Source organism: Lepus europaeus, chromosome 3 (genome assembly GCF_033115175.1).
Source record: "Lepus europaeus isolate LE1 chromosome 3, mLepTim1.pri, whole genome shotgun sequence".
Taxonomy (NCBI): Eukaryota; Metazoa; Chordata; class Mammalia; order Lagomorpha; family Leporidae; genus Lepus; species Lepus europaeus.
The window spans coordinates 122,224,953-122,249,132 of record NC_084829.1 but is presented as its reverse complement, the minus strand read 5'-3'; the positions used below and the strand labels follow the sequence as shown (position 1 = coordinate 122,249,132).

Here is a 24,180-nt window from a genome sequence, read left to right as displayed (position 1 = left end):
CTGAGGTCAGACAAAATTCTGGGAGTAGCTTTGGTCATTTATCTTTTCTGCCTCTCAGATCTTCATTCTTAAATGAAAATAAAAAATCCCCGTACCACAAGGGCATTCATCTTTGATAAGGAAGTTATGGGAAAGCACTTTTTTTAAGCAATGTTACAGTTAAAATCTTTCAAACTCTCTCTCAGTTTTGTTGTTAAATGATATAAGCACACCCTGGATCAATGATTTTGTGTTGCTAAGTGACTGGAGCCTAACACAAAAATGGGAACATTGCCACTGGCAAAAAACCATTTTACTTTGAGCAATTCATAGTTTTGAGTCACTTCTTTGGAGTTATCATAAATTAACAAGAGCAGACTACCCTCCAACTCCTTGAATCAGTACTCTGCATGAAAAGTTGAGATGGAAGAGTGACTCATGTCACTCTAAGACACTATCATAAAATTCAATGCTCATTAAAAATCTGAATGTGTTCTGAAGCTAAGTTAAGGAAGGTAGTGTTAAAATAAATATTAAGTGGAACATTTAAAAACATATCAATTAATTTATAAAATTTGCTAAGGAAGTAAACTAATTATCTGTCTCTGCTTTCTCTTTCTCCCTCTCAATGAGAAACACTTTACATACAATTTTTGATGCACACAGGTATATAGTTGAGATTATCTGAATCAAAATTACACTCCTTATAGAGAAAGTAATGTTTTATATAAAAAGAGATATTATTCTGAATTCTAGTATTTTGGAGGAATAATATACCAAGTCAAAACTATTTTTAGTTTTTACACTTCTGTATGCAAGATGATTTTCCAAACAGAGTATATATGAACTTTATTCAAATTTAAAATAGCATTAAAATTTACCTGGTAAGTATTCTTTTAAGCCATCTCTGTTAACTCAGTTCCTTCCTTATCCACTCCTCTACTTCCTGCAGCTAATTACATTTATTGACTTTACATATCTATTCTATGTATATATATTCTATTTTTTATTCATCTTATAAAATGTCAATATTATAAACCTAGTGAAAAATACTGTTTGAGTACTAGTTATAGCATTAAATCACAATGTACAGCAAGCACATTAAGGACAGAGATCCTACATGGGGAGTAAGTGCACAGTGACTCCTGTTGTTGACTTAACTCCAGTATTTTTCACTTTGTGTTTCTATGTGGGTGCAAACTGTTGAAATCTTTACTTAATATATGCTAAACTGATATTCTGTATATAAAGAGAATTGAAAATGAATCTTGATAAAAGGGGAGAGGGAGCGGGAGAGGGGAGGGCTGCAGGTGGGAGGGAAGTTATTGGGGGGGGGGAAGCCATTGTAGTCCATAAGCTGTACTTTGGAAATTTATATTCATTAAATAAAAGGTTAAAAAAAAGAAAATCAGGGAAAAAAAGAAAAAAATATTATAAGCCTTATTAACTCTCTTCCTTTATAAAAATTTTCAGATTTTTAATAAGAACATGAAAATCCTAGTCAGCCTGTGAACAAAATTAAAATACAGGAAATGAAATTAAAAATATTCTACAATAAATGAATTTCATTTAAAAATATTAGTTGTGAGGCTGGCATTGTGGTATAGCAGGTAAAACTGCTGCCTGTGATGCCAGCCTCCCATATAGCTGCAGGTTCATGGTCCAGCTGCTCCAGTTCCAATTCAGTTCCCTACTAATGGCCTGGGAAAAGCATCAAGAGATAGCCCAAGTGGTTAGGCCCCTGCCACCCATGTGGGTGACCCAGAAGAAACTCCTGGCTCCTGGTTTTGGCCTGGCCCAGTCCTGGCTGTTGCAGACATCTAGAGAGAGAACAAGCAGTTGTAAGATCTCTTTGCTCCTCCTTCTTTCTCTGAAACTGACTTTCAAATAACTACATTGATAAATTTTTAAAAGTTAATTGTGAGTATATAAACCAATCTGCAGAGCACCACGGTTCAGCTGGAAAAGAGATACATTTCCCAATGTACTTAGGTGTCAATGAATTCCATCATTTTCGAATAAATTCTTAGTAAAACTCCCCTGAATTGGATAGTTTTCCTGAAAATATTACTGAACAAAAAAAATCAAACACACACACACAAAAACTCATGTTGGAAAGAAAACTTGTCTCCACATTTGGAAACACAAGAGGAGTCCTAAGGGAATGCTTGTATCAGAACTCTCAGATGTCTGCTCCCTCAAGTTAAGACTGAGATAAGAAGAGAAGAAACTAAGCAAGTCCCAACAAGCCAATTCTCACAAATTCTGCTTTCGTTGATTTTGTGTTATAGTGGGCAATTTCTAAAAAGCATACTTCTTCAAAGAGTTTTTCATAAGGAAGACTTTTGTCCATAAGCGATGAAAATAATTGTGGTATTTCAAAAAAATCTAAGCATTTCTACTTTCATGAAAGAGCAAATTTTTTTTTTCTGACAAAGGTCTTTTTCATTAAATACACATATACCCTAATCCTGTAGCTTCCTGGGAAAAGCAGTGGGTTCTCCCTGGATCCTACAAGACTCCAGTGTACATGAGAAAGAGAGAGTGTGTGTGGAGAATGGCTTTAACCAGTCTGCAGGGACAGGCCCTGTCAGGGGGCAGGGCTGGTGACAAAGTCAGACTTCCACCAGGCGTGTTACAGCAATTACTCTCTACTTGTATTGGGTATGTGATTCTTCCTACCCAAACACTTTGCCACTTAACACTGCAAAAGAGCAGAAGAAATGAAAGGTTTTCTCACGTTCCTGGTTTCCACAAATCTCACATCAGGAAAATTTGCAGGAAAGCCCAATGATGTTCAGGCAATACAAATTCCCAAAAGGCCACAGGATGTCATGTGGTAACCTTGGCTTGGAGTCTGATACTCTGTGTGTCAACAGTGCAACTTCCCTGTGTCAACTTTTGGTGTTGAGGCAAGCAGAGAAAAGAGTATTTTGATAGTTTACAGTAAGTTCCTTTCTTAATAGTGTATCCTGGAATATTCCTTTGTACCAGTGCTTAAACAAATGTAAACATTAATATAGATCAATTTCGATGAATATATAGATCACATACCCATAGTATAGTATGCACATCTCCACTGTAGATTTAGATGTATGTATGAAGTCACCACTTGGAATAAATAATACTTCTTAATAGGATCTCAAAAATCTCATTTATGTCCCACCTACACAATATTCCCTGCATAAACACTACTCTGACTTTATCACCAAAGAATTATTTTTCCTGTTTTGACCTTCATATGAATGAACTAGTAAATTACATATTTTTGTGCCCAAAGTCCTTTTTCAATATTATACATTTGAAATTTATTCATTTCCTTGCAAGTAGAATTTATTCTTTATCATTGCTTTAGAGTGTCTATGTATGTATATACAAAACTATTTTTTCGATTGGATGTATGAATTTGGAATGTCACCAATATTAAAAAATAGCACAGCTAGAGACCGACGATGTGGCATAATGGGTAAAGTCTCCACCTGCAATACAGGCTCTATGGGCTCCAGTCTATGATCTGGCTGCTTCACTTCCCATTCAGCTCCCTAACAGCTTGCAAAAAGCACCAGAAGATGACCCACATAGTTGGCCTTCTACCGCTCATGTGGGAAACCCAGATGAAGTCCTTAGCTCTTAGTATCAGCCTTGTCCAGCTCTAGCAGTTGCAGCCATCTGGGGATTGAACCAGAGGACGGAAGATCAATTCTCTGACTCTCTCCTCTCTCCCCACTCTCTCTCCCTCTTTGTAACTCTGACTTCCAAATAAATAAATCTTTTTTAAAAAACGGTAAAGCTGTAAACACTCTTGTGACTTTCATTACATATTTGTGTGCATTGAGGTACATTATATGATGCGTTTTCACAAAATTTAGGGAAAATATGAATTATGAAGGACATTTGCCTGGATTTAAACAAAGGATCAAAATAAACATATGTTCCTCCATTTTTCCACAAACTTTTTGATTTTGTACATAGAGTAGAATTGCTGGGTTATAAAGTATGAGAATGGGCCGGCGCCGCGGCTCAATAGACTAATCCTCCACCTTGCGGCGCCAGCACACGGGGTTCTAGTCCCGGTTGGGGCACCGTATTCTGTCCCGGTTGCCCCTCTTCCAGGCCAGCTCTCTGCTGTGGCCAAGGAGTGCAGTGGAGGATGGCCCAAGTGCTTGGGTCCTGCACCCCATGGGAGACCAGGAGAAGCACCTGGCTCCCGCCATCGGATCAGCATGGTGCGCCAGCCGCAGTGCGCCAACCGCGGCAGCCATTGGAGGGTGAACCAACAGCAAAAGGAAGTCCTTTCTCTCTGTCTCTCTCTCTCACTGTCCACTCTGCCTGTCAAAAAAAAAAGAAAAAAGAAAGAAAGAAAGAAAAAAAAAAACTATGAGAATGTTCATTTTTCATAGACAATACTAAACATTTTTCTAACTGTGCCTGTTTACATTTCATAGGCCACGGTCCCAGGTGTTTCACATCTCTACCAACACTTGCTATTATTAATTTTACTTTTCTATATTCTGGTAGGTATAAAATCAAGCAAAATTGTTCTTATGAATTAGGCTTACCTGATAACATGATGTTGATAATCTTCTATTATGACTGTTGAGCACATGGATAACTTCTTTATGTGGAGCGTCACTAGGTTTCTTGGATTTTTGTTAACTGGATTTTTATCCTTTTAAGTATAGGAATTCTTCAAATATTCAGCCAAAAGTCTTTATTTGGCTATATGTATTGCAAATATTTTCTCTCACTCCATAACTGACGTTTTCACTCTCATAATTGCACCCTTGTCAAGGTCTTAAATTTAAAATAGTCCAATTTGTTCATTTTTTTCCATTATTAAAAATTCTTATTAAGTCCAATTTAAGAAATTATTATTTATGCTAAGACAAGATAGTTATGAATCTTAGTTTAGTTCGCAGTTAGGTTTGCAACCTAGATGAGATTCATTTTATATGCATAATGTGAAGTAGAAGTAAAAGCTTATTATAAAATTTAGCAATATTTACTGAATATATAATTCTTTCTCTGCTATAGTGGGAGTTTCTTCACTGTAAAAGAGAGAAATATAGATGCATAAGTCTGCCTCTTAATTATCTCTTCAATTCTATCAGTCTACTTTCCTATTCAAGTGTCAATACCATGTGGTTTAATTCTAGTAACATGATAGCAAGTGCTGATAGTAGTAGTTACTTGTCCCAATTTGTTTTAATCATAATGAACTTCATTGTCCTTCATATTTTAATATTCCCTACTAGACACTCTTTTCTAGTTCACTGATTTTTACTCTTACATTTAGAATGAGAAGCTCTGTATTTAACTTGTTTTTCCTATCTTCTTAAAATAGATGATGGAAATATTCAATTTTATCCTTTTTAAATATCTTCACTAAAGTGTATAAGTCTAGAATTTATAATATTTCACTTCAAAAATGGCTTTGTCTTATAAAAATTTTATGTCATATTTATTTATCATTAAGCTAAAATGTTATTTTGTGATTTTTCTTGCTTACATAGGTTATTTAAAACATATTATTTAATTAAAAACAATTACAGCTTCTCCATATAATTTCCCTATGATTTCTAGCTGCATTCTACTGTGTGGTTTCAACCTTTTAAGATATTTTTAGGCATTCTTTGTGGTCTAGAATGTTTAGAAATAGCTGTTGTATCCTCCTGGCTGATTAATAAATAACTGCACTGAATAAGATCTTCTTCTATTATCTTGGTTTGCACCATTATTCTGTGTTTGACTCTATTTCTCACATTATGTGTTTTGAATCCTGAGGATACTGTAGAAGTTCTGGTTAGAGAGCTCTGATTTTTCAAGGGCAGACCGATTGCCATAACCCAGTTGAGCCTGAGATTCCAGGACTGGCCCCAATAAGTTCTTGAGCTTTTCCTTTCTATGTTCTCAATGAAAGACGGGGACCTTGACCAGGTCACTTCCACTATTTGGGGATGCAAACCTCTATTTTACTGCAGATTGCTTAAGTCTGTGCTCTGATCTTTAATTTTCCAGGATACTGTGTTCGACTTATTTGTTGTATTGAACCCTGAACAAGGTTGCTTAGGAATCAGCAGATGCCTTTTAAGGGAAAACTGAATATAGAATTTGAGGTTCAAATGTATTCTCTGTGATCTTATACCCTCAATCTTTAACTTGCAACATCATCTTCAGTCTACAGAGATCACTTTCGATTCCTCATGATGTGACTGGTCAAATCCTGTCAAAGGACAAAATGATCATGGATACAGAACTCATTCCAGAGTATTTTTTTTAACTCAGTGATTTTTATATTTTGATTGTTGGATGCCATACTCACTTTTTGATTTAAAAATCTGTTTCTTTAATGAGCTTTTATAGTTGTTCTCAGTAGAGAATTAATTTAATAAAATTACTGCAGTGTAGTTGAAAGTAAAAATTCTCTGAATGTGTTATCTTGCAATTGCCTAGCATTTCAACTTATTTATTGAACTAGTGTACAATTATATTTTTATATAATTACACTTAAGTCATTTACAACGATTTTAACAGTATTGCAATAAATAAGCTTTGATTGCAGGTACATATATACACATAGGAGGGAATATTCATTGAAGAAGCATTTAAGATTTACAGTTTTTAAGGGGTGATCGTTTCTCAGACATGGTGTTCCCATATTCAGGAAGGTTTTCTCTTTCTGCAGATTCAAGTTCACTGTTAGATTTTGAGGTTTGCCAATACTGAGTCCCTTCACATTCTGTAATTCAAAGTACTGTGCTCAATAGCCAAGGTAGGTTTCATTGCTCTCATTACTTTGGCTACACTTGTTACACTTCAGATGTTTCACGTTTTCTTTGTTTCCAAGTTTTGCTGAAGATACCTTTTTTTTTTGATAAATTTGTTTGCACTTTTGTCTTTTTTATTATCATTGTTGAAATTTTCCCATTAGAATGAGAATAATATTCATTTAAAATTGATTTGAATATTTTGATGACTAAAAAAATAAATTGACAGTTATAAATGGCAGCATTACACCACAAATTTTGGTGTAGTGATTAGTTTTTAGATGGTTAAAATACAATATATTGCATAAGCTTTTATAATTATAGCTATTTGTTTTATTTCAAATTATTTCAAGGTGGATGAGGAAATTACCATAATTTTGAAGAATAGGAAATAAATTATAACTTATAGTTCTTGCTTATAGAAATATGAGACTGCATAAAATAGCAAATATTTTTAATTAGTTATTATATTCTTTATTTGATAGACGTAGAGAAAGAGAGACAGAGAAAGATGGGTATCTTCCCTTCGCTAGTTCGCTCTCCAAATGCCCACAACAGCCATGCTTTTCCAGGCTGAAGCCAAGTGTACAGACCTCAGTCCAGGGCTCTCATGTGTGTGGCAGAGATAAAGTGTTCTACTCATCATCTAATGCCTCCCAGAATGCATATTAGGAGGAAGCTGGAATCAGAAGTAGAGCTAGGACACAAACCCAGGGACTCTGTTTTAAGATGTAGATATCCCAAGCAGCATATTAATCACTGCACGAAGTATCTGCTCCAGGTGAAGTATTTAATAGGTCATTGTGAGAAACAAAAATATAATGCTTATATTTCATCTCTTATTTTAAAGACTTATTTATTTATTTATTTGAAATTCAGAGTTACACAGAGAGAGAAGGAGAGGCAGAGAGAGAGGTCTTTCATCCACTGGTTCACTCCCCAGATGGCCACAACAGCCGGAGCTGCACCGATCCGAAGCCAGGAGCTTCTTCGGGTCTCCCACATGGGTACAGGGGCCCAAGGACTTGGACCATGTTCTACTGATTTCTCACGCCATAGCAGAGAGCTGGATCAGAATTGGAGCAGCCAGGACTTGAATCGGCGCCCATATGGGATGCTGGCACTGCAGGTGGCAGCTTCACCCATTATGTCACATCAGTGGCCCCTTCATAGCTATTGAAATAATGCAAGTGTTAGATCACATCATGAGTAATATGAACATCACTTTGATGAAATCAAAAGGTCATGATGCACACCATTAAAACTCTGAAATTTATAATTGTACCTTTGACATGGCAACAGTCTTCAGTTGTTAGCTAAAAATATATTAGAATATTTATTCGTATTTTTTTAATAGGCAGAGTGGACAGTGAGAGAGAGAGACAGAGAGAAAGGACTTCCTTTGCCGTTGGTTCACCCTCCAATGGCCACCGCGGCTGGCACGCTGTGACCGGAGCACCGCGCTGATCCGAAAGCTGGAGCCAGGTGCTTCTCCTGGTCTCCCATGGGGTGCAGGGCCCAAGGACTTGGGCCATCCTCCACTGCACTCCCGGGCCACAGCAGAGAGCTGGCCTGGAAGAGGGGCAACCAGGACAGAACCGGCGCCCCGACAGGGACTAGAACCCCGTGTGCCGGCGCTGCAAGGCGGAGGATTAGCCTATTGAGCCACGGCGCCAGCCTCGTATTTCAATTTATTCAGTTTTGTTAAAATGTGTAATGTCTTCTGAGAAACAAATGTATTATATACCTGTCTAAAATGGCTTAGCTAGAATGTTTAGTTCTGCTAAAGATTGTAAACAGCTTAAAAACCACCTCAGGGCCTGCTGTTGCTATTCATCCCACTAAATTTGGTGTCTAGTTACACAATTGTTTTTAACATTAAGTACAAATTACTAGGTCGTAGATTGGAAATCAATGATTGCCCTTTGTCTGTTGGTGATTCTCTGTCACTTTTACTATAATATGAAGCTATCACACAATAAAAGACAACATATTTTGTATGACAATTACTTAGAACACATTTTGAAGAAGGATGTAAAAATCATACATAACATTTTAATGAAAAATTGATTATCAACTGGAGAAAATTGGAATTATTTTATTGGTAATTTATTCTCAGTGACTCTAATTTTATTTAAGAAATGGAAATCCTTTGAAATATAGAAAATGATTTTGAAGTAGACTGAAAGATTTTTATTCATTGGTTGCCAGGCCAATTCCCAGACATAGAAAGGTAAATTAGAGTAAAATTTTAGATAGAATAGAATCAGATGTGAGAAATATTTTTGTAGATTAACTCCTATAATTTATCAGTGATTAGATTAATAGTTAAGAGGTTCAAGCTACTAACTGACAGTGAGAAGATTGTTTTGTGTATTTATGGAACATCAAATGATGCCGGCGCCTTGGCTCAATAGGCTAATCCTCCGCCTTGTGGCGCTGGCACACGGGGTTCTAGTCCCAGTCAAGGCGCCGTATTCTGTCCCGGTTGCCCCTCTTCCAGGCCAGCTCTCTGCTGTGGCCCGGGAGTGCAGTGGAGGATGGTCCAAGTCCTTGGGCCCTGCACCCCATGGGAGACCAGGAGAAGCACCTGGCTCCTGGCTTCGGATCAGCGCAGTGCGCCGGCCACAGCGCGCCGGCCGCAGAGGCCATTGGAGGGTGAACCAACGGTAAAGGAAGACCTTTCTCTCTGTCTCTCTCTCACTGTCCACTCTGCCTGTCAAAAAAATTTTTAAAAAAAGCATCAAATGATGATGACAACAATGAATAATTGTGGTTTTCTTTCAGAAATGATGTTAAACATGTTAATTTATTTTTAACATTTTGATTAAAAAATTGTCACAAAAGTACTTTTGAGTAGTTTTTAAGGTCTAGAGAAAATCCTGTAGAATTTCATGATCAATGAAGAATTTGACTTGAAGAGACAATCCTGTAAGTACTTAAACAGGATAATAATAAACTCAGAATAGCTCATTGACTTAAACAAGAGCACAAGATCACAAACTTGTTAAAAACTGAAGTAAATGATGTAATTTTGGATAATATATATTTGATAAAATGAAAACAAGGCGATCTATCTAGTCTCACACTCTGTGATAATATTGGCTTAATGGTATGATGATGCTTAAAAATATTTTGCTACATTTTATGGAATTAATTCATTAAAACAGAAGAGTTATGCAGTATTTAAAAACAACATCCCTTTTCTAAAATTGCTTCAGTTTCTTTAATTGTTTTCTGATCCCTCTTATTAAGTAATTTTCAATGATATGTTCTTCATTTTAATCATAGGTCAGTTATTCTTTGATGGATGGTATTTTTCTATATTCTTCTTTTGGTGTCAAGTTGTATATTTCTCTTTAATAATCTTGGCAAAGCATTTTTGCAGTGGAGAGACTGTGAGGATAACAGGGATGCTCTTTTGGATTCCCCTGCTTAGATCTATCGGCAGATCAATCAATGCAAAGGCAAGGAAATACGAAACTAAATTCCAAAATCAGCAACAGTCTTCAAAGACAACTGCTCTTTTAAACTGAAATTTTCATATAGATTTTATTGTAAATAGTAAAAGATCATAGTAAGATAGGTAAAAAGGAAACAGATTAAAGTGTGTGACACACATACACACACAAATGCGCGCACACACACATATATATACACACACATATATATGCAGAGTGTCTTTATCCTTCACAATCTATAAAGGAAGATATTTTTCCTTTTTGAGTCAGCCTTGTGGCCCAAATTCATAAATAATCTGGGAAATAATTATTTTCAAGACTTTTAAATTTTTATATTATTTATCTTTTCCAATAGATTTATAATGGTATATCACTATAGTTTTTTAAAAAAATATTGGGGCCAGCTCCGTGGCGCAATGGGTTAATCGTCCACCTGTGGTGCAGGCATCCCATATGGGTGCTGGTCCTAGTCCCAGTTGCTCCTCCTTCAGTCCAGGCCTCTGTTGTGGCGTGGGATAGCAGTAGAGGATGGCCCAAGTGCTTGGGCCCCTACACCCACGTGAGAGACCTGGAGGAAGCTCCTGGTTCCTGGCTTGGGATCAGCATAGTTCCAGCCATTGCTGCCATTTGGGGAGTGAACTGATGGAAGGAAGACCTTTCTCTCTCTCTCCCTCTCTCTCTCTCTCTCTCTCTCACTGTCTGTAACTTTACCTGTCAAATAAATAAATAAATAAATAAATAAATTTTAATGTATATATTGTTTGTTTTATTTATTTTAAGAGAAGCAAAAGGAGAGAGACAGACACACAGCCAGGACTCTGATCTGCTAATTCACTCCCCACATGCCCTTAATAGCCAGGGTTGGGCCAGACTGAAAACGGGGACCCCAAACTCAACCCAGGTCTCTCATATAATGGAAGAGACAGAATTAGTTGAGCCATCACCTTTTGCCTCTCAGTTTAGGCATTAGCAGAAAGCTGGTATCATGAGTGGAACAGTGATTTGAATTCTTGCACTCTGATGTGGGCAAGTTTGAGCAAGTGTCCCAAACAGTGTCTTAACAGCTATGCCAATCATCCACCCATTATTGTACTTTTAATCTAAATCTCAATACTAATTAATAATATTGAACTACTTTTTAAAGAATGCTTCTCATTTATATCTCTTTTTTAATCAATTGCCTATTTAAATATGTTGAACCTTTTATTTTTTAATTAATTGATTTCATTTTTTAAGAGGCAAAGAAACAGAGAGGGAGAGATACACAGAGTGAAAAATATTGTATCACCTAGTTCACTTCCCAAATGCCTGCAACACAGCTGAGCCAAACCAGTATCAGGAGACAAGAATCCAGTCTGGATTGCCTGTGTGGATGGCAGAGACCCAACTACATCAACCAAACCTTGCTGCCTCTCAGGGTACATATTACCAAGAAGTTGAAAGGGAGTAGAGCCAAAACTCGTACCCATGAACTCCAATATGGAATGCAGCCATAAGAAAGAGGGATATTATCCACTTAAGTTAAACTCCTACACTTGAATATTTTAAAATAGTATTGTTTTATTATGCTTTAACATTGTGTATACTGTATGTACTCAAGTTATTTACTGGGTAAGTGTTTTGTAAATATTTTCTCATTTTCTGTGGCTTGCCTTCCATTCTTTGAAAGTGAAATTCATAGAAAATATCTTACAATGTTATGAAGTCCAGGTCATGAGTATTTTCTTTTATTGATTGTCAGTTTGTGATATATCTAAAAAAAGCTTTCTTGAATATCACAAAGATATTCTACTATGTTTGTTTCTACATGTCTTATAGTTTTGAGTTTTACATTTAGGTCTGTGATTTCATTTCAGATAAATTTTAGATAATACAAGATATTAGTCAAGCTTCATTTTTATAAATAAGTTTCTAGTACTATTTATTGGAAAATATCTTTTCCATATATAATTTGTTTTATAACTTTTTTATCACAAATCAATTGGTCATATACATGGGTATCTATCTCTAGAAGGTTTTTTTTTTTCTTCAATTGCTAGCTATATACCTATAGTTGCACTAATGCTATATTGGATTATATATGCTAATATGTGGTTAAGTGTTGTCTTTTTATTTTTAAGTTGTTGAATTTTTGGATATAAAATTGTAATATTTCTTCATTGTCCTTTTAGTAATTATAGAGTTGGCAGTGACATCTCATCTTTCATTCTCAATATTGGTAATGTGCACTCTTTCTTTCTCTTTCCTCTCTCTCTCTGCCTGACTAAAGGTTTATTATTTTTAAATGGTCTTTTAAAACCAGCTTTTGATTTTACTAATTTTATCTTTTGTTTTTCTTTTTGTTTTTCTTGACTTCTTCTTTCATCTTGACTTGATCCATTCAAATTTCTATAACAAATCATCTCAAAGATGTTTATAAATAATAAAATATATTGTTCACAGTTCTGGAGGCTGAGAAATTCAGTATCAAGGTGTCATCAGACTCAGTGTCTAGTGGTGACTTACTTCTCATGGATGATGCCTTCTGTGTGTCCTTACATGACAAAAGGGGAAGCAGCTATCTAGAGTCTCTTTTACAAGAGTGTCCGCCTGCTCATGAGGGAAAAGTCTGCATGGTATAATCACCTCCCTGAGGTGATTAACTTCAATATATGAATTTTGGAAAGACACAAACATTCAGACCACAGTACCTGTTCTAATTTCATTCTTCTACTTGACTTGTATTTAATTTGCTTATTTTCTATTTTGTTTATTACTTGGATCAAGATATTTCTTTTATAATATGAGTTTAATGTTATAAATCTCCAAATAAGCACTGTTAGATTTTCCCATAAAATTTGATAAGTATATTTTCATTTTTATTTAATGTGAAATATTTTCTGTTTTTTTTTCTTTGACTTGATAATATCCCAGCTAACTGGAGTGGGGTATTTGTCATTTGCAACAACATAGAAGGAGCTTGCATTCATTATTAAAAATAAAATAAGAGGCACAAAAAGATACTCAGATAAGGAATCTAAATAGGTTTATGTTACAGAAATTGAGAATATGTACTCCTTAATTGTGTGCTACTTTTATGATAGGTTGCAAAAAATTTTAGGGTTAATAGTCCAGAAAAAAAATACAGAAATTCAAGACTATTTTCAATTTTGACCTTTATACTTATTCATTTTTTAGCCTAAAAATAAAGAATAATGTCAATAAGGTAGATGAATTCATATCTGAGTGCTAATTATTACATTTCCCAAGAATGAAAATAGTAATTTCTCATGAATATTCTTCCTAAATAAGTGTGAACCTTTATCTAATCTTTGAAATTCATCATATGAGTCTATATGCAGATAAAAATGCTAGAAATTGGATAAATGGATTTTAACTTCTTTAAAAAACCCTCTTTCTATATCCCAGTGCAAAATCCAGATGTCTCTCCTCTATTTTCATTGCTGATGGGGTTCTCTTTTTCTTTCTTAAATTTTCTTCCTAGTGACCTTCATTTGGTAATGTTACTTATCCATGAAAAACTTTCCTTTATCCATACCAATGTATTGTACCATTTTATTTTAAAACATTTTATTAAAATACAGTATTCATTGCAAGAAGTGCATATAAGTCTATACATCTTACATGTAAGTCTATACATGTAGGTCTATATTTTTCGTCATCTGAGCATGCTCATAACTGGCATACAATTTACGAACAAAGCATTACTAGTACTAGTACTAGAGTCCTCACTATTCTTCCCTCCATTTATTTTTAACATGTGAAATAAGAATATATTGTCATTTACTTGGTATGATTCAGTGAAACAATCCTTGTTACGTTGTACCACATGATATGACATCCAAATAATTTTTATACTCTCTATATAAACTATTACAAATAAGAAAAAATGTGATATTTTTCTTTTGGGGCCTGGCTTATTTATCTTAGCATAATGATCTCCAGTTGCATTTTGTTGCAAATGTCAGGATTTGATTCTTTTTACGTCTGAATAATATTCGATAATCTCTTTTTTTAAAGATTGATTTATTTGTTTGAAAGGCAGAGTTACAGAGAGGCAAAGGCAGAGAGAGAGAGAGAGGAGAGAGAGAGAGAGAGAGAGAGAATCTTCCATCCTCTGATTTACTCCCAGATGGTCTCAACTGCTAGAACTATGCCATTCCAAAGCTAGGAGCCTGGAGCTTCTTCCAGGTTTTCCACACGAATGCAGCAGCCCAAGGACTTGTACCATCTTCTACTGCTTTTTCAGGCCATAGCAGAGAGCTGGATCAGAGGTAGAGCAGCCGGGAATCAAACTGGTGTCCTATGGGATGCCGGCACTGCAGGCGGCAGCCTTAACCACTATGCAACAGGGCAGGCCCTGTGGCATATTCTTTATTTAGTCTTCAGCTAATGGACATCTAAATTGTTCCATATCTTAGGTATTGAGAATCGAGTGCTATAAACATGGCAGTGCACACATGCTGATTTCATTTCCTTTGGGTATATTCCCAGCAATAGGATGTATCTCTTAATCCTAGTCTTTAGCATGAATTCTCTGTCCAGTGTTGGCTTCCCTCCTTTAAAAATACAGTCACCCAAATATTTTATTTGTCCAAATGACTTTTGAAAAATATGTCTTATTCTTTACATTTAAAGGTTACTACAAGTATACATTAAATGTTTTGCTAAAGGATCATATCTTACTTTTACAAACACTATAAAGACATTATATTTTTATGCATGTCTGATCAACATTCTGTCCCTAACTGGATTATACAATCAAGGCAAAGTCCTAAGCAAAATTATGGAAGGACAAAGTCTATGTTTGATTCTCTATCAATCTTAAGGTTAAATATTCTGAGGCCTTCATATTATCTGCTGTTAAGATATCAAATCCATACCTCAGTACTCTAACCTATATTTAAAAAAAACTCATTCATAATAGCTTTATGTCCAAGCCTTTTCTCAACAAATCAAATCACTTTTACAATCCTCTTCTTCCTACTGGGTCTGATGCAACCGGGCTCATACTTGGTTGGAAATACATGCTATGAGCTAACTGTGACATTGAGAGAAGCATTATTACAGATAAAGTTTTATACTTGTTATCATTCTGAATACATTTTGAATTAACAAATTTCTTTCTGCCACTGTAGTTCAGTTTTCTCTTTTATCTAAGTTCATATCCATGAATTGTATCTTCAATAATCCTTTGAGTTACTTTGTTCTTTCACTCTGCATAATGTTCTTGATCATAGTTCTAAAATTATGCCAAGTCACACAGGGACCAGTGGGGGAATTCACCGTGCACTATGAGGTAGAAAGAAACACACTTTTATGTTTCTTTCTATGCCTAGTAAAATTGATTAATGCTGAATATTTTTTTCCATTGCGGCGTGATGGCTTTATTGCCTTCCTTTAAACACTGTTCATCTTTACTTCCTGGCAACCAATTAAGATATATAGAGATTAACATTTTTTTGTAAATATTATTCTTCCTGTTCATAATCCTTTATTTTATTTTATGTCCACTTAGTGACTTGTATGTTCCAAGAAGGATCCCCAGTCTAGCTGCTCAGAATGAACTGTGAGAATTTAGGGAATTATTTAAATTATAATGCCCCAGTCATTATTTGCCTTGATCATGGATTAGCATGAGTATTAGCATCTGATTATATGCATAATTCTGAAATTCTCCTTGGAATCCCCTCCTCCCTCATACTCTGCTGTGCAAATTCCTGCTGTCTCAGTCTTCTTGAAATGTCTCTCCTTAAATAAGAGTGTACAGCACATTAAAGACAGAGATCCTACATAATATTTTTTTCTTTAATTTTAATTATTTCTTTCCTCTTATGAATTTGGGGTTTGGTTTGTTGTTGTTTCTCCAGGTCCTTGAGACACATTGATAGCTCATTTATTTGGTATCTTCCCAATTTCTTGATGTAAGTACTAATTGCTTTAAAGTTACCTCTTTTTTTTTATTAAACTTTTATTTAATGAATATAAATTTCCAAAGTATAGCTTATGGGTTACAATGGCTTCCCCCCTCCCATAACTTCCCTCCCGCCCGCAACCCTCCCCTTTCCTGCTCCCTCTCCCCTTCCATTCATGTAAAGATTCATTTTCAATTCTCTTTATATACAGAAGATCAGTTTAGTATATATTAGGTAAAGATTTCAACATTTTGCCCACATAGCAACGTAAAGTGAATAAACTACCATTGGATTACTAATTATAGCATTAAATAGCAATGTACAGCACATTAAAGACAGAGATCCTACATAATTTTTTTTTTCAAATTAATTAATTTTCTATGCCATTTCCATTTTAACACCAGGTTGTTTTTTTTTTTTTTTCATTTCCAATTCTCTTTATGTACAGAAGATCAATTCGGTATATAATTAGTAAAGACCTCATCAGTTTGTGCCCACACAGAAACACATAGTATAAAAATACTGTTTCAGTACTAGTTATAGCATCACTTCACTTTAGACGACACATTAGGGACAGATCCCACATGGGGTGTAAGTACACAGTGACTCCTGTTGCTGATTTAACAATTTGGCACTCCTGTTCATGGCGTCAGTAATCTCCCTAGGCTCTAGTCATGAGTTGCCAGGGCTATGGAAGCCTTTAGAGTTCGCTGACTTTGATCTTATTCCGATAGGGTCATAGTCAAAGTGGAGGTGCTCTCCTCCCTTCGGAGAAGGGTACCTCCTTCTTTGATGGCCCCGTTCTTTCCACTGGGATCTCACTCACAGAGATCTTTCATTTAGGTCTTTTTTTTTTTTTTCCATGATATCTTGGCTTTCCATGCCTACAATACTCTCATGGGCTCTTCCGCCAGATCCGAATGCCTTGAGGGCTGATTCTGAGGCCAGAGTGTTGTTTAGGACATCTGCCATTCTATGAGTCTGCTGTGTATCCTGGTTCCCATGTTGGATCTTTCTCTCCCTTTTTGATTCTATCAGTTAGTATTAGCAGTTACTTGTCTTGTTTGTGTGATCTCTTTGACTCTTAGACCTACCAGAGCTATCAATTGTGAGCTGATATTGATCACTTGGACTAGTGCGATGGCATTGGTACATGCCACCTGGAAAAATTAATTAATTTTCTATGCCATTTCCAATTTAACACCAGGTTTTTTTTTTATTTCCAATTATCTTTATATAAAGAAGATCGATTCAGTGTATAATTAGTAAAGATCTCATCAGTTTGTACCCACACAGAAACACAAAGTGTAAAAACACTGTTTCAGTACTAGTTATAGCATCACTGCACATTAGACAACACATTAAGGACAGATCCCACATGAGATGTAAGTACACAGTAACTTCTGTTGCTGACTTAACAATTTGACACTCCTGTTCATGGAGTCAGTAATCTCCCTAGGCTCTAGTCATGAGTTGCCAGGGCTATGGAAGCCTTTAGAGTTCGCTGACTTTGATCTTATGCCGATAGGGTCATAGTCAAAGTGGAAGTTCTCTCCTCCCTTCAGAGAAAGGTACCTCCTTCTTTGATGGCCCCGTTCTTTCCACTGGGATCTCACTTGCAGAGATCTTTCATTTAGGTTTTTTTTTTTTTTTTTTGCCAGAGTGTCTTGGCTTTCCATGCCTACAATACTCTCATGGGCTCTTCAGCCAGATCCGAATGCCTTAAGGGCTGATTCTGAGGCCAGAGTGTTGTTTAGGACATCTGCCATTCTATGAGTCTGCTGTGTATCCCACTTCCCATGTTGGATCTTTCTCTCCCTTTTTGATTCTATCAGTTAGTATTAGCAGACACTTGTCTTGTTTGTGTGATCCTATAAGAAACAATGACGTGATCAGCTCTTGTCCTGACTCTAGATGTACAATGTAATACTTTATCCTTTTTAGTATTTGTTGTTGTTGTTGTTGTTGTTGTTCTAGTACTAGTGCTTGAACTCTGTAATTAACACACAATTATTTTTAGGTGTTTAAATTTTAGCTGAAAAGTGATCCCTGTTAAATTGAAGAATGGAAAAAGAGAGGGAGGAGATGTACAATTTGGGACATGCTCAATCAGACTTGCCCCAAATGGTGGAGTTAGAAATGTGCCAGGGGATTCCAATACAATCCCATCAAGGTGGCATGTACCAATGCCATCTCACTAGTCCAAGTGATCAATTTCAGTTCACAATTGATGGCTCTGATAGGTCTAAGAGTCAAAGGGATCACACAAACAAGACAAGTGTCTGCTAATAATTTGCAAATTTTTAAGTACATTCACTGCAGTTTTAAGTCGAGAGATAATAAATTAAGAAAAAGACACTTTTATGGTTGTTTGTTAAACAGATGGTCCTAAGGGAAATTGGTTTGATCAAGTATTCAGAAGTATGTGTTGAATCAGAATGCAAACATGACCATAGGTCAACACTGCTGTCTGAAGGAGGCTATAGTTCTCAATACACAACTTCTTCTGAAGTATTTTTAGTGAGGAAAATATTAGCGAAATATTAGCTTGTTGTGAAATACTAGTCTGAGCTTCAGGGAAAACAAAGAAAGCTGGTTCTTACCCAGCCAATAAGAGAGCAAATGAGGATGTTCTTAGCAGCACCCCTCCGGTTACCATTACAGCTTATTTTACTTATTCCAGTTTCACTGATCTTCTGCAGTGACACATAAGAATGTCCTTTTTTATAGGATCACTCTTCCAGATGCTATATAACACATGTGCATAGTAAATGTATCCCCAATTTATTTCTTTTTTTTAACTTTTTATTTAATGAATATAAATTTCCAAAATACAGCTTATGGATTACAATGGCTTCCCCCCCTCATAACTTCCCTCCCACCCGCAACCCTCCCCTTTCCTGCTCCCTCTCCCCTTCCATTCACCTAAAGATTCATTTTCAATTCTCTTTATATACAGAAGATCAGTTCAGTATATATTAAGCAAAGATTTCAACAGTTTGCCCCCACATAGCAACACAAAGTGAAAAATACTGTTGGAGTACTAGTTATAGCATTAAATAGCAGTGTACAGCATTTAAAGAAAGAGATCCTACATGATATTTTTTAAAAATTAATTTTCTATGCAATTTCCAATTTAATACCAGGGTTTTTTTTTTTTTTTTCATTTTCAATTATCTTTATATACCGAAGATCGATTCAGTATATACTAAGTAAAGATTTCATCAGTTTGCACCCACATGAAACACAAAGTGTAAAAATACTGTTTTAGTACTAGTTATAGCAACACTTCACATTGGACAACACATTAAGGACAGATCCCACATGAAATGTAAGTACACAGTGACTTCTGTTGTTGACTTAACAATTTGACACTCTAGTTTATGGCGTCAGTAATCTCCCTAGGCTCTAGTCATGAGTTGCCAAGGCTATAGAAGCCTTTAGGGTTCGCCAACTTTGATCTTATTTCGATAGGGTCATAGTCAAAGTGGAAGTTCTCTCCTCCCTTCAGAGAAAGGTACCTCCTTCTTTGATGGCCCCATTCTTTCCACTGGGATCTCACTCGCAGAGATCTTTCATTTAGGTCTTTTTTTTCCAGGGTGTCTTGGCTTTCCACGCCTACAATACTCTTATGGGCTCTTCAGCCAGATCTGAATGCCTTAAGGGCTGATTCTAAGGCCAGAGTGCTATTTAGGACATCTGCCATTCTATGAGTCTGCTGTGTATCCTGCTTCCCATGTTGGATCGTTCTCTCCCTTTTTGATTCTATCAGTTAGTATTAGCATCCCCAATTTATTTCTTAAGTATAAAAATGCACAGGTTCTCATATTTACATTCCAGCATTGTTATATCTTGATCCATATCTGGAGTAAGTCTGTTTCCATTCTAATTTCTATTACTTTTTGGAAAAAAAAAGCAGTGAATATCTTTCGAAGTAGCTTTCTTGCACTTATTTCACCTATTCACTAATCTCACTAGGTCAGTGTAATCGTGGTGCTATGTCCTTTGCCAACACCTGGTCTAATAACCTGGTGTATCATCCATTCATACCTAGACATAATTGCAAAATATATCCTCATCCCTTTCTTTCACTCTATTGTGATATATACATTTGCATTTGAAGTTATGAGAGAGGATATTTCCCATGATTGAATTTTCCCCACTTAGAAATACACACCATTTTTACTATAAAAGAAAAGTTATATTAAAAAGATCACTTGACTTTTTTTTTTTTTGCAGGCAGAGTGGAGAGTGAGAGAGAGAGAGACAGAGAGAAAGGTCTTCCTTTTTGCCGTTGATTCACCCTCCAATGGCTGCTGCGATCAGCGCGCTGCGGCCAGTGCACCGCGCTAGATGACTTGACTTTTAAGACACTTGACTTTTAAGACAGGCAGCCTTAAATTTTAATCCTAGTTAGGAATCTTATTTGTGTTTTGATTTTGGGAGATGTAGATAATATGCTTGGAAAACAATTTCTTTACATAAAATGGTTTATTAATAATATTTATGCTTAATTAAATAGTGGGAAAAATTAAATTATAAAATCTGTGTGACTCACTACTTTGTCAAAAATCAAGTGGAGAAATAATCAAATACTTTGAGGAAGACAGCTTTTCCAAGTCTCCAAAATCACCTAGATTAAGTCTGTGCAGTTTCCTTCTGAAGTTCCCTTGTCACAAATAATGTTGTCATGAATCTAGTAATACTTTCCATTAAAGTACTCGGGAGAGATTAACGTTTAGAATAAGTTAGATACTTCAGCCGTGAAAAACAAGGGAATGTAGAGAGGGTACAACTAAAACATATACTCACTAGGCATTATAGATTATTGCACAAAAAAAGTCAGCATATGAAAGAGTTATTTGTACCTTCATGTTTATTGCAGCTCATTTCACATAGCTAGGATATGGAATCAACCCAGATGCCCATCAACTGATGACTGTGTTAAGAAAATACATATACTCCATGTACTATTACTCAACCATAAAAAAGAATGAAATCCTGTCTTCCACAACAAAATGGATGCAACTGGAAACTACCACAGTTAGTGAAATAAGCTAGTCCACAAAAGACAAATATAATATGAAAATGCAATGTACAATTTTTGTGTTGCAATCTCAATAACATTATTCCTGTGTATAGACTGTTGAGAAGAAATGGCTTCAAGTCCACAGTAACTTAATTATTATCTTATAACCAAACAGGAAGTATTTAAATGTTGCATCGCCATTGACTGTGTTTCACTGAAAGAAATTATGAATGACTAATTGATCAAAATAACTGTGAAATGATCATTAATATGTTCAATTATTATTTATAGCCATTTCCTATACTCCTACTAAACTAGAGTTTTTTGTTTTTTGTTGTTAAACTTCATATCTGGTATTAAGCCTTTTTGCTGTAATGTAAATTTAAAATGTTATCTCAAAAACTGAAAAAAAAAAGTAGAAACAAAAGTAGAAGAAAGGAGAGTGGGAGGGAGGAGGGGAATATCACTATGTTCCAAGACTTGTATCTACAAAGTATACTGAACCTGTCAAAAGAAATTAAAATGAAAATAAAAAATTTTAAAAAGATAGAAAATAATACTCTGAGTTTTTGTCAAGTCTTTCTCATCCATCTATCCTTCCAATCTCAGAGTTGTTGGACCTACTCCCTAACTTTCCTTTTCTTTTAGTTTCTAGAGATGCTACGTTATCTTGTCCATGGTGCCCTTTTTAATGAGCAGGTGCCACCACAAAGTGTTTTACCTACTGTTATGTTAGCAGAAGGTAATTTAATAAGCATGTGTAATTTTCTGCTTCCTTGCAGCTCATTGCCTCAGATGCCATCTCCTGAAAACACCTTTTTCTCCCCATTTAGTTCAATTTCTACAGAGCTGTGGGGAAACTCTATTATGGTAATAATGAAACAGATAAGTGGTTTACTTAAATTAAATTAGCAAACACATCCAATTACTCTGCAACCATTCTGAACTAAACAAGAATAATCATTATCAGCAGAGAAGAGATAAGGCCTTGTTTTTTGCCCTTCTTTGGAGAAAACAGCATCTGTGTCCAAAAGTTCCCATCAAAAGGATTAATGGTTGACTGACTAAAGCCAGCTTTGTTAAATTGAAAATTGCCATACTAAAGGAGCTAGCAATTCAACCTGCCTCTCAATTACAAGACTATAAAGATGTAACCTTAGCTGCGTGGCTTTAGGTAGAAGAATTACATTCCAACATAGTCACTTTATTGCATTCTTCTGTAAAAGTTAAACATTAACTCTCCTTTTAAAGAAATCACTACATGTTTTCTATATTATTTTGAAATTGCTTAAGTTGATTGAGAGCAAATTTTGTAGATTAAACCTTATAATATTTAATATTGTTTTCTAATAATAATTCTAGGTAGCAATCTCACACTAGTTCATTTATAAACACTTGATGAACATCAGTTATATGTCAGATCCATAGCATAATGACTAGGAGCTGAGGAAACTACAACAAATAAAATATAGATTCTTCCTCAAGTAACTCATGTCAAGATAGGACAACATATGTATAACCGAAGAGAAAACAATCATATAGCACCAATAAATTGCTCATCTACACCTTGTTGTGGAAGGCCAGAAGGAATGTGCTTAAAAGAGAGTATTATGGGATGTTGATACAATGCAAGAAAGAAAGAGAAATCTTCAGAAGAGGCCCAGGGTTGTGGAAATTCATAATTTGAAAATAGCTTTAAGGAACATTAAAAAGTGATGTGTTGAAGCAGAGAGTGCTAAGGAAGTTAAGAGCATGAAACAGTCAACCAAAAATTATACCTAGGAACATTCTTTGATGATTAAGTGTGAAATTCATGGCAAGGAAAATATTGATTGGCATTTCAACCTCAGAAGGAGACTACATGCAATCACTCAGAAAGTTTAACCAAGGAATCAATGACATCTACTGCCTGATTACCCAAGCTATACACTGAAATCCATGAAACAAAAGCTTATATCCATGCTTCAATCTACCAAGGCAAGGACAAATTAGTTGCTTTTGTTTCCAGGTGAAATTTCTTTAAAAACTCCTGATTGTTGCAGACAATTGTCATCATTTATTTCTTGCAAATGCTGTCTCTTGGGAATTGTTCCTGGGATGTTAATCTTCTATTCCATAGCTGAATTGATTTGGGAAAATGAGTTAAAGCAACCACACAACAACACAATTTATGTCAATGCTAGAAACATATTTACTCACCCTGCTAACTTGGCAATGTTATTATCTAAAATCTTTGGAATGACTACATTTCTCAACTAAATAGCTCAAAGTGGAGATTTCTATCATCAGGTGTAATAGTTACCAAGTAATTATTAAGAAGACAATTATTTTCATAGATATTGATTCTGAATCCAGGAAATCTAAGTCCATATGTTTTCACTTATCAGCTTCCCTTTCTTCCTAAGACACTATCATCCCCATCGAGTTTTTCAGTTCTATCACTTCAATGGTCCACCGAGTTCTCTCCACCTTAACTTTTATTTTCTCAGTTTAAAATGCCTATACCCATCAGCAGGTATCTAACCATAGCAAGTTCTAGGTGTTCTCCATGCCTCCAGTCTAGTCCTCTCAGTCCACTTCCCATACTAGCATCAAAATTCTCTTTCATATGCAAATATAATTATGTCATTCTACTACTCTTTCCATGGATGACAACCTATATAGTTGAGCGTCATCACGGTATATGCCACCCTTCACTCTTTGTGTTCTTTTTTTTTTCTTCTCCAAACTCATCTGTTACATCTAGCTCCCAGCAGTCATCCTCTCACTGTGTCTTTTGTAATGCTGGAATATTTATTGTCATTATTTCTAACAACGTAGACTAACCCCTCAATCAGCAAATCTTCCAAAGATTTCCTTGATTACCTCTTAGTAATATTTCATGAATATATTTATAGTTAAATTCCCAAAGAAATCTTCCATTATGCGCACATTTGACTAAAACTATCTGATAACAATCTTTAGCATGTAGCTCCCTGAATATGGCACTCTCACTGGACTGAGAATTTTTGAGGACTACAACTGCTTTA

General features: G+C 35.6%; 1 protein-coding gene across 1 annotated transcript in view; it reads left to right on the top strand.

Annotated features, from left to right (window-relative positions):
• The window catches only part of LOC133756651 (triadin-like), a 284,878-nt gene that overhangs the window by 240,892 nt on the left and 19,806 nt on the right, over window positions 1–24,180 (top strand). The window contains exons 20-22 of the mRNA XM_062187259.1: window positions 12,650–12,822; window positions 18,505–18,633; window positions 21,800–21,893. Of these exons, the coding sequence (XP_062043243.1) occupies window positions 12,650–12,822; window positions 18,505–18,633; window positions 21,800–21,893 (396 nt within the window). The remainder of the gene's footprint in view (window positions 1–12,649; window positions 12,823–18,504; window positions 18,634–21,799; window positions 21,894–24,180) is intronic.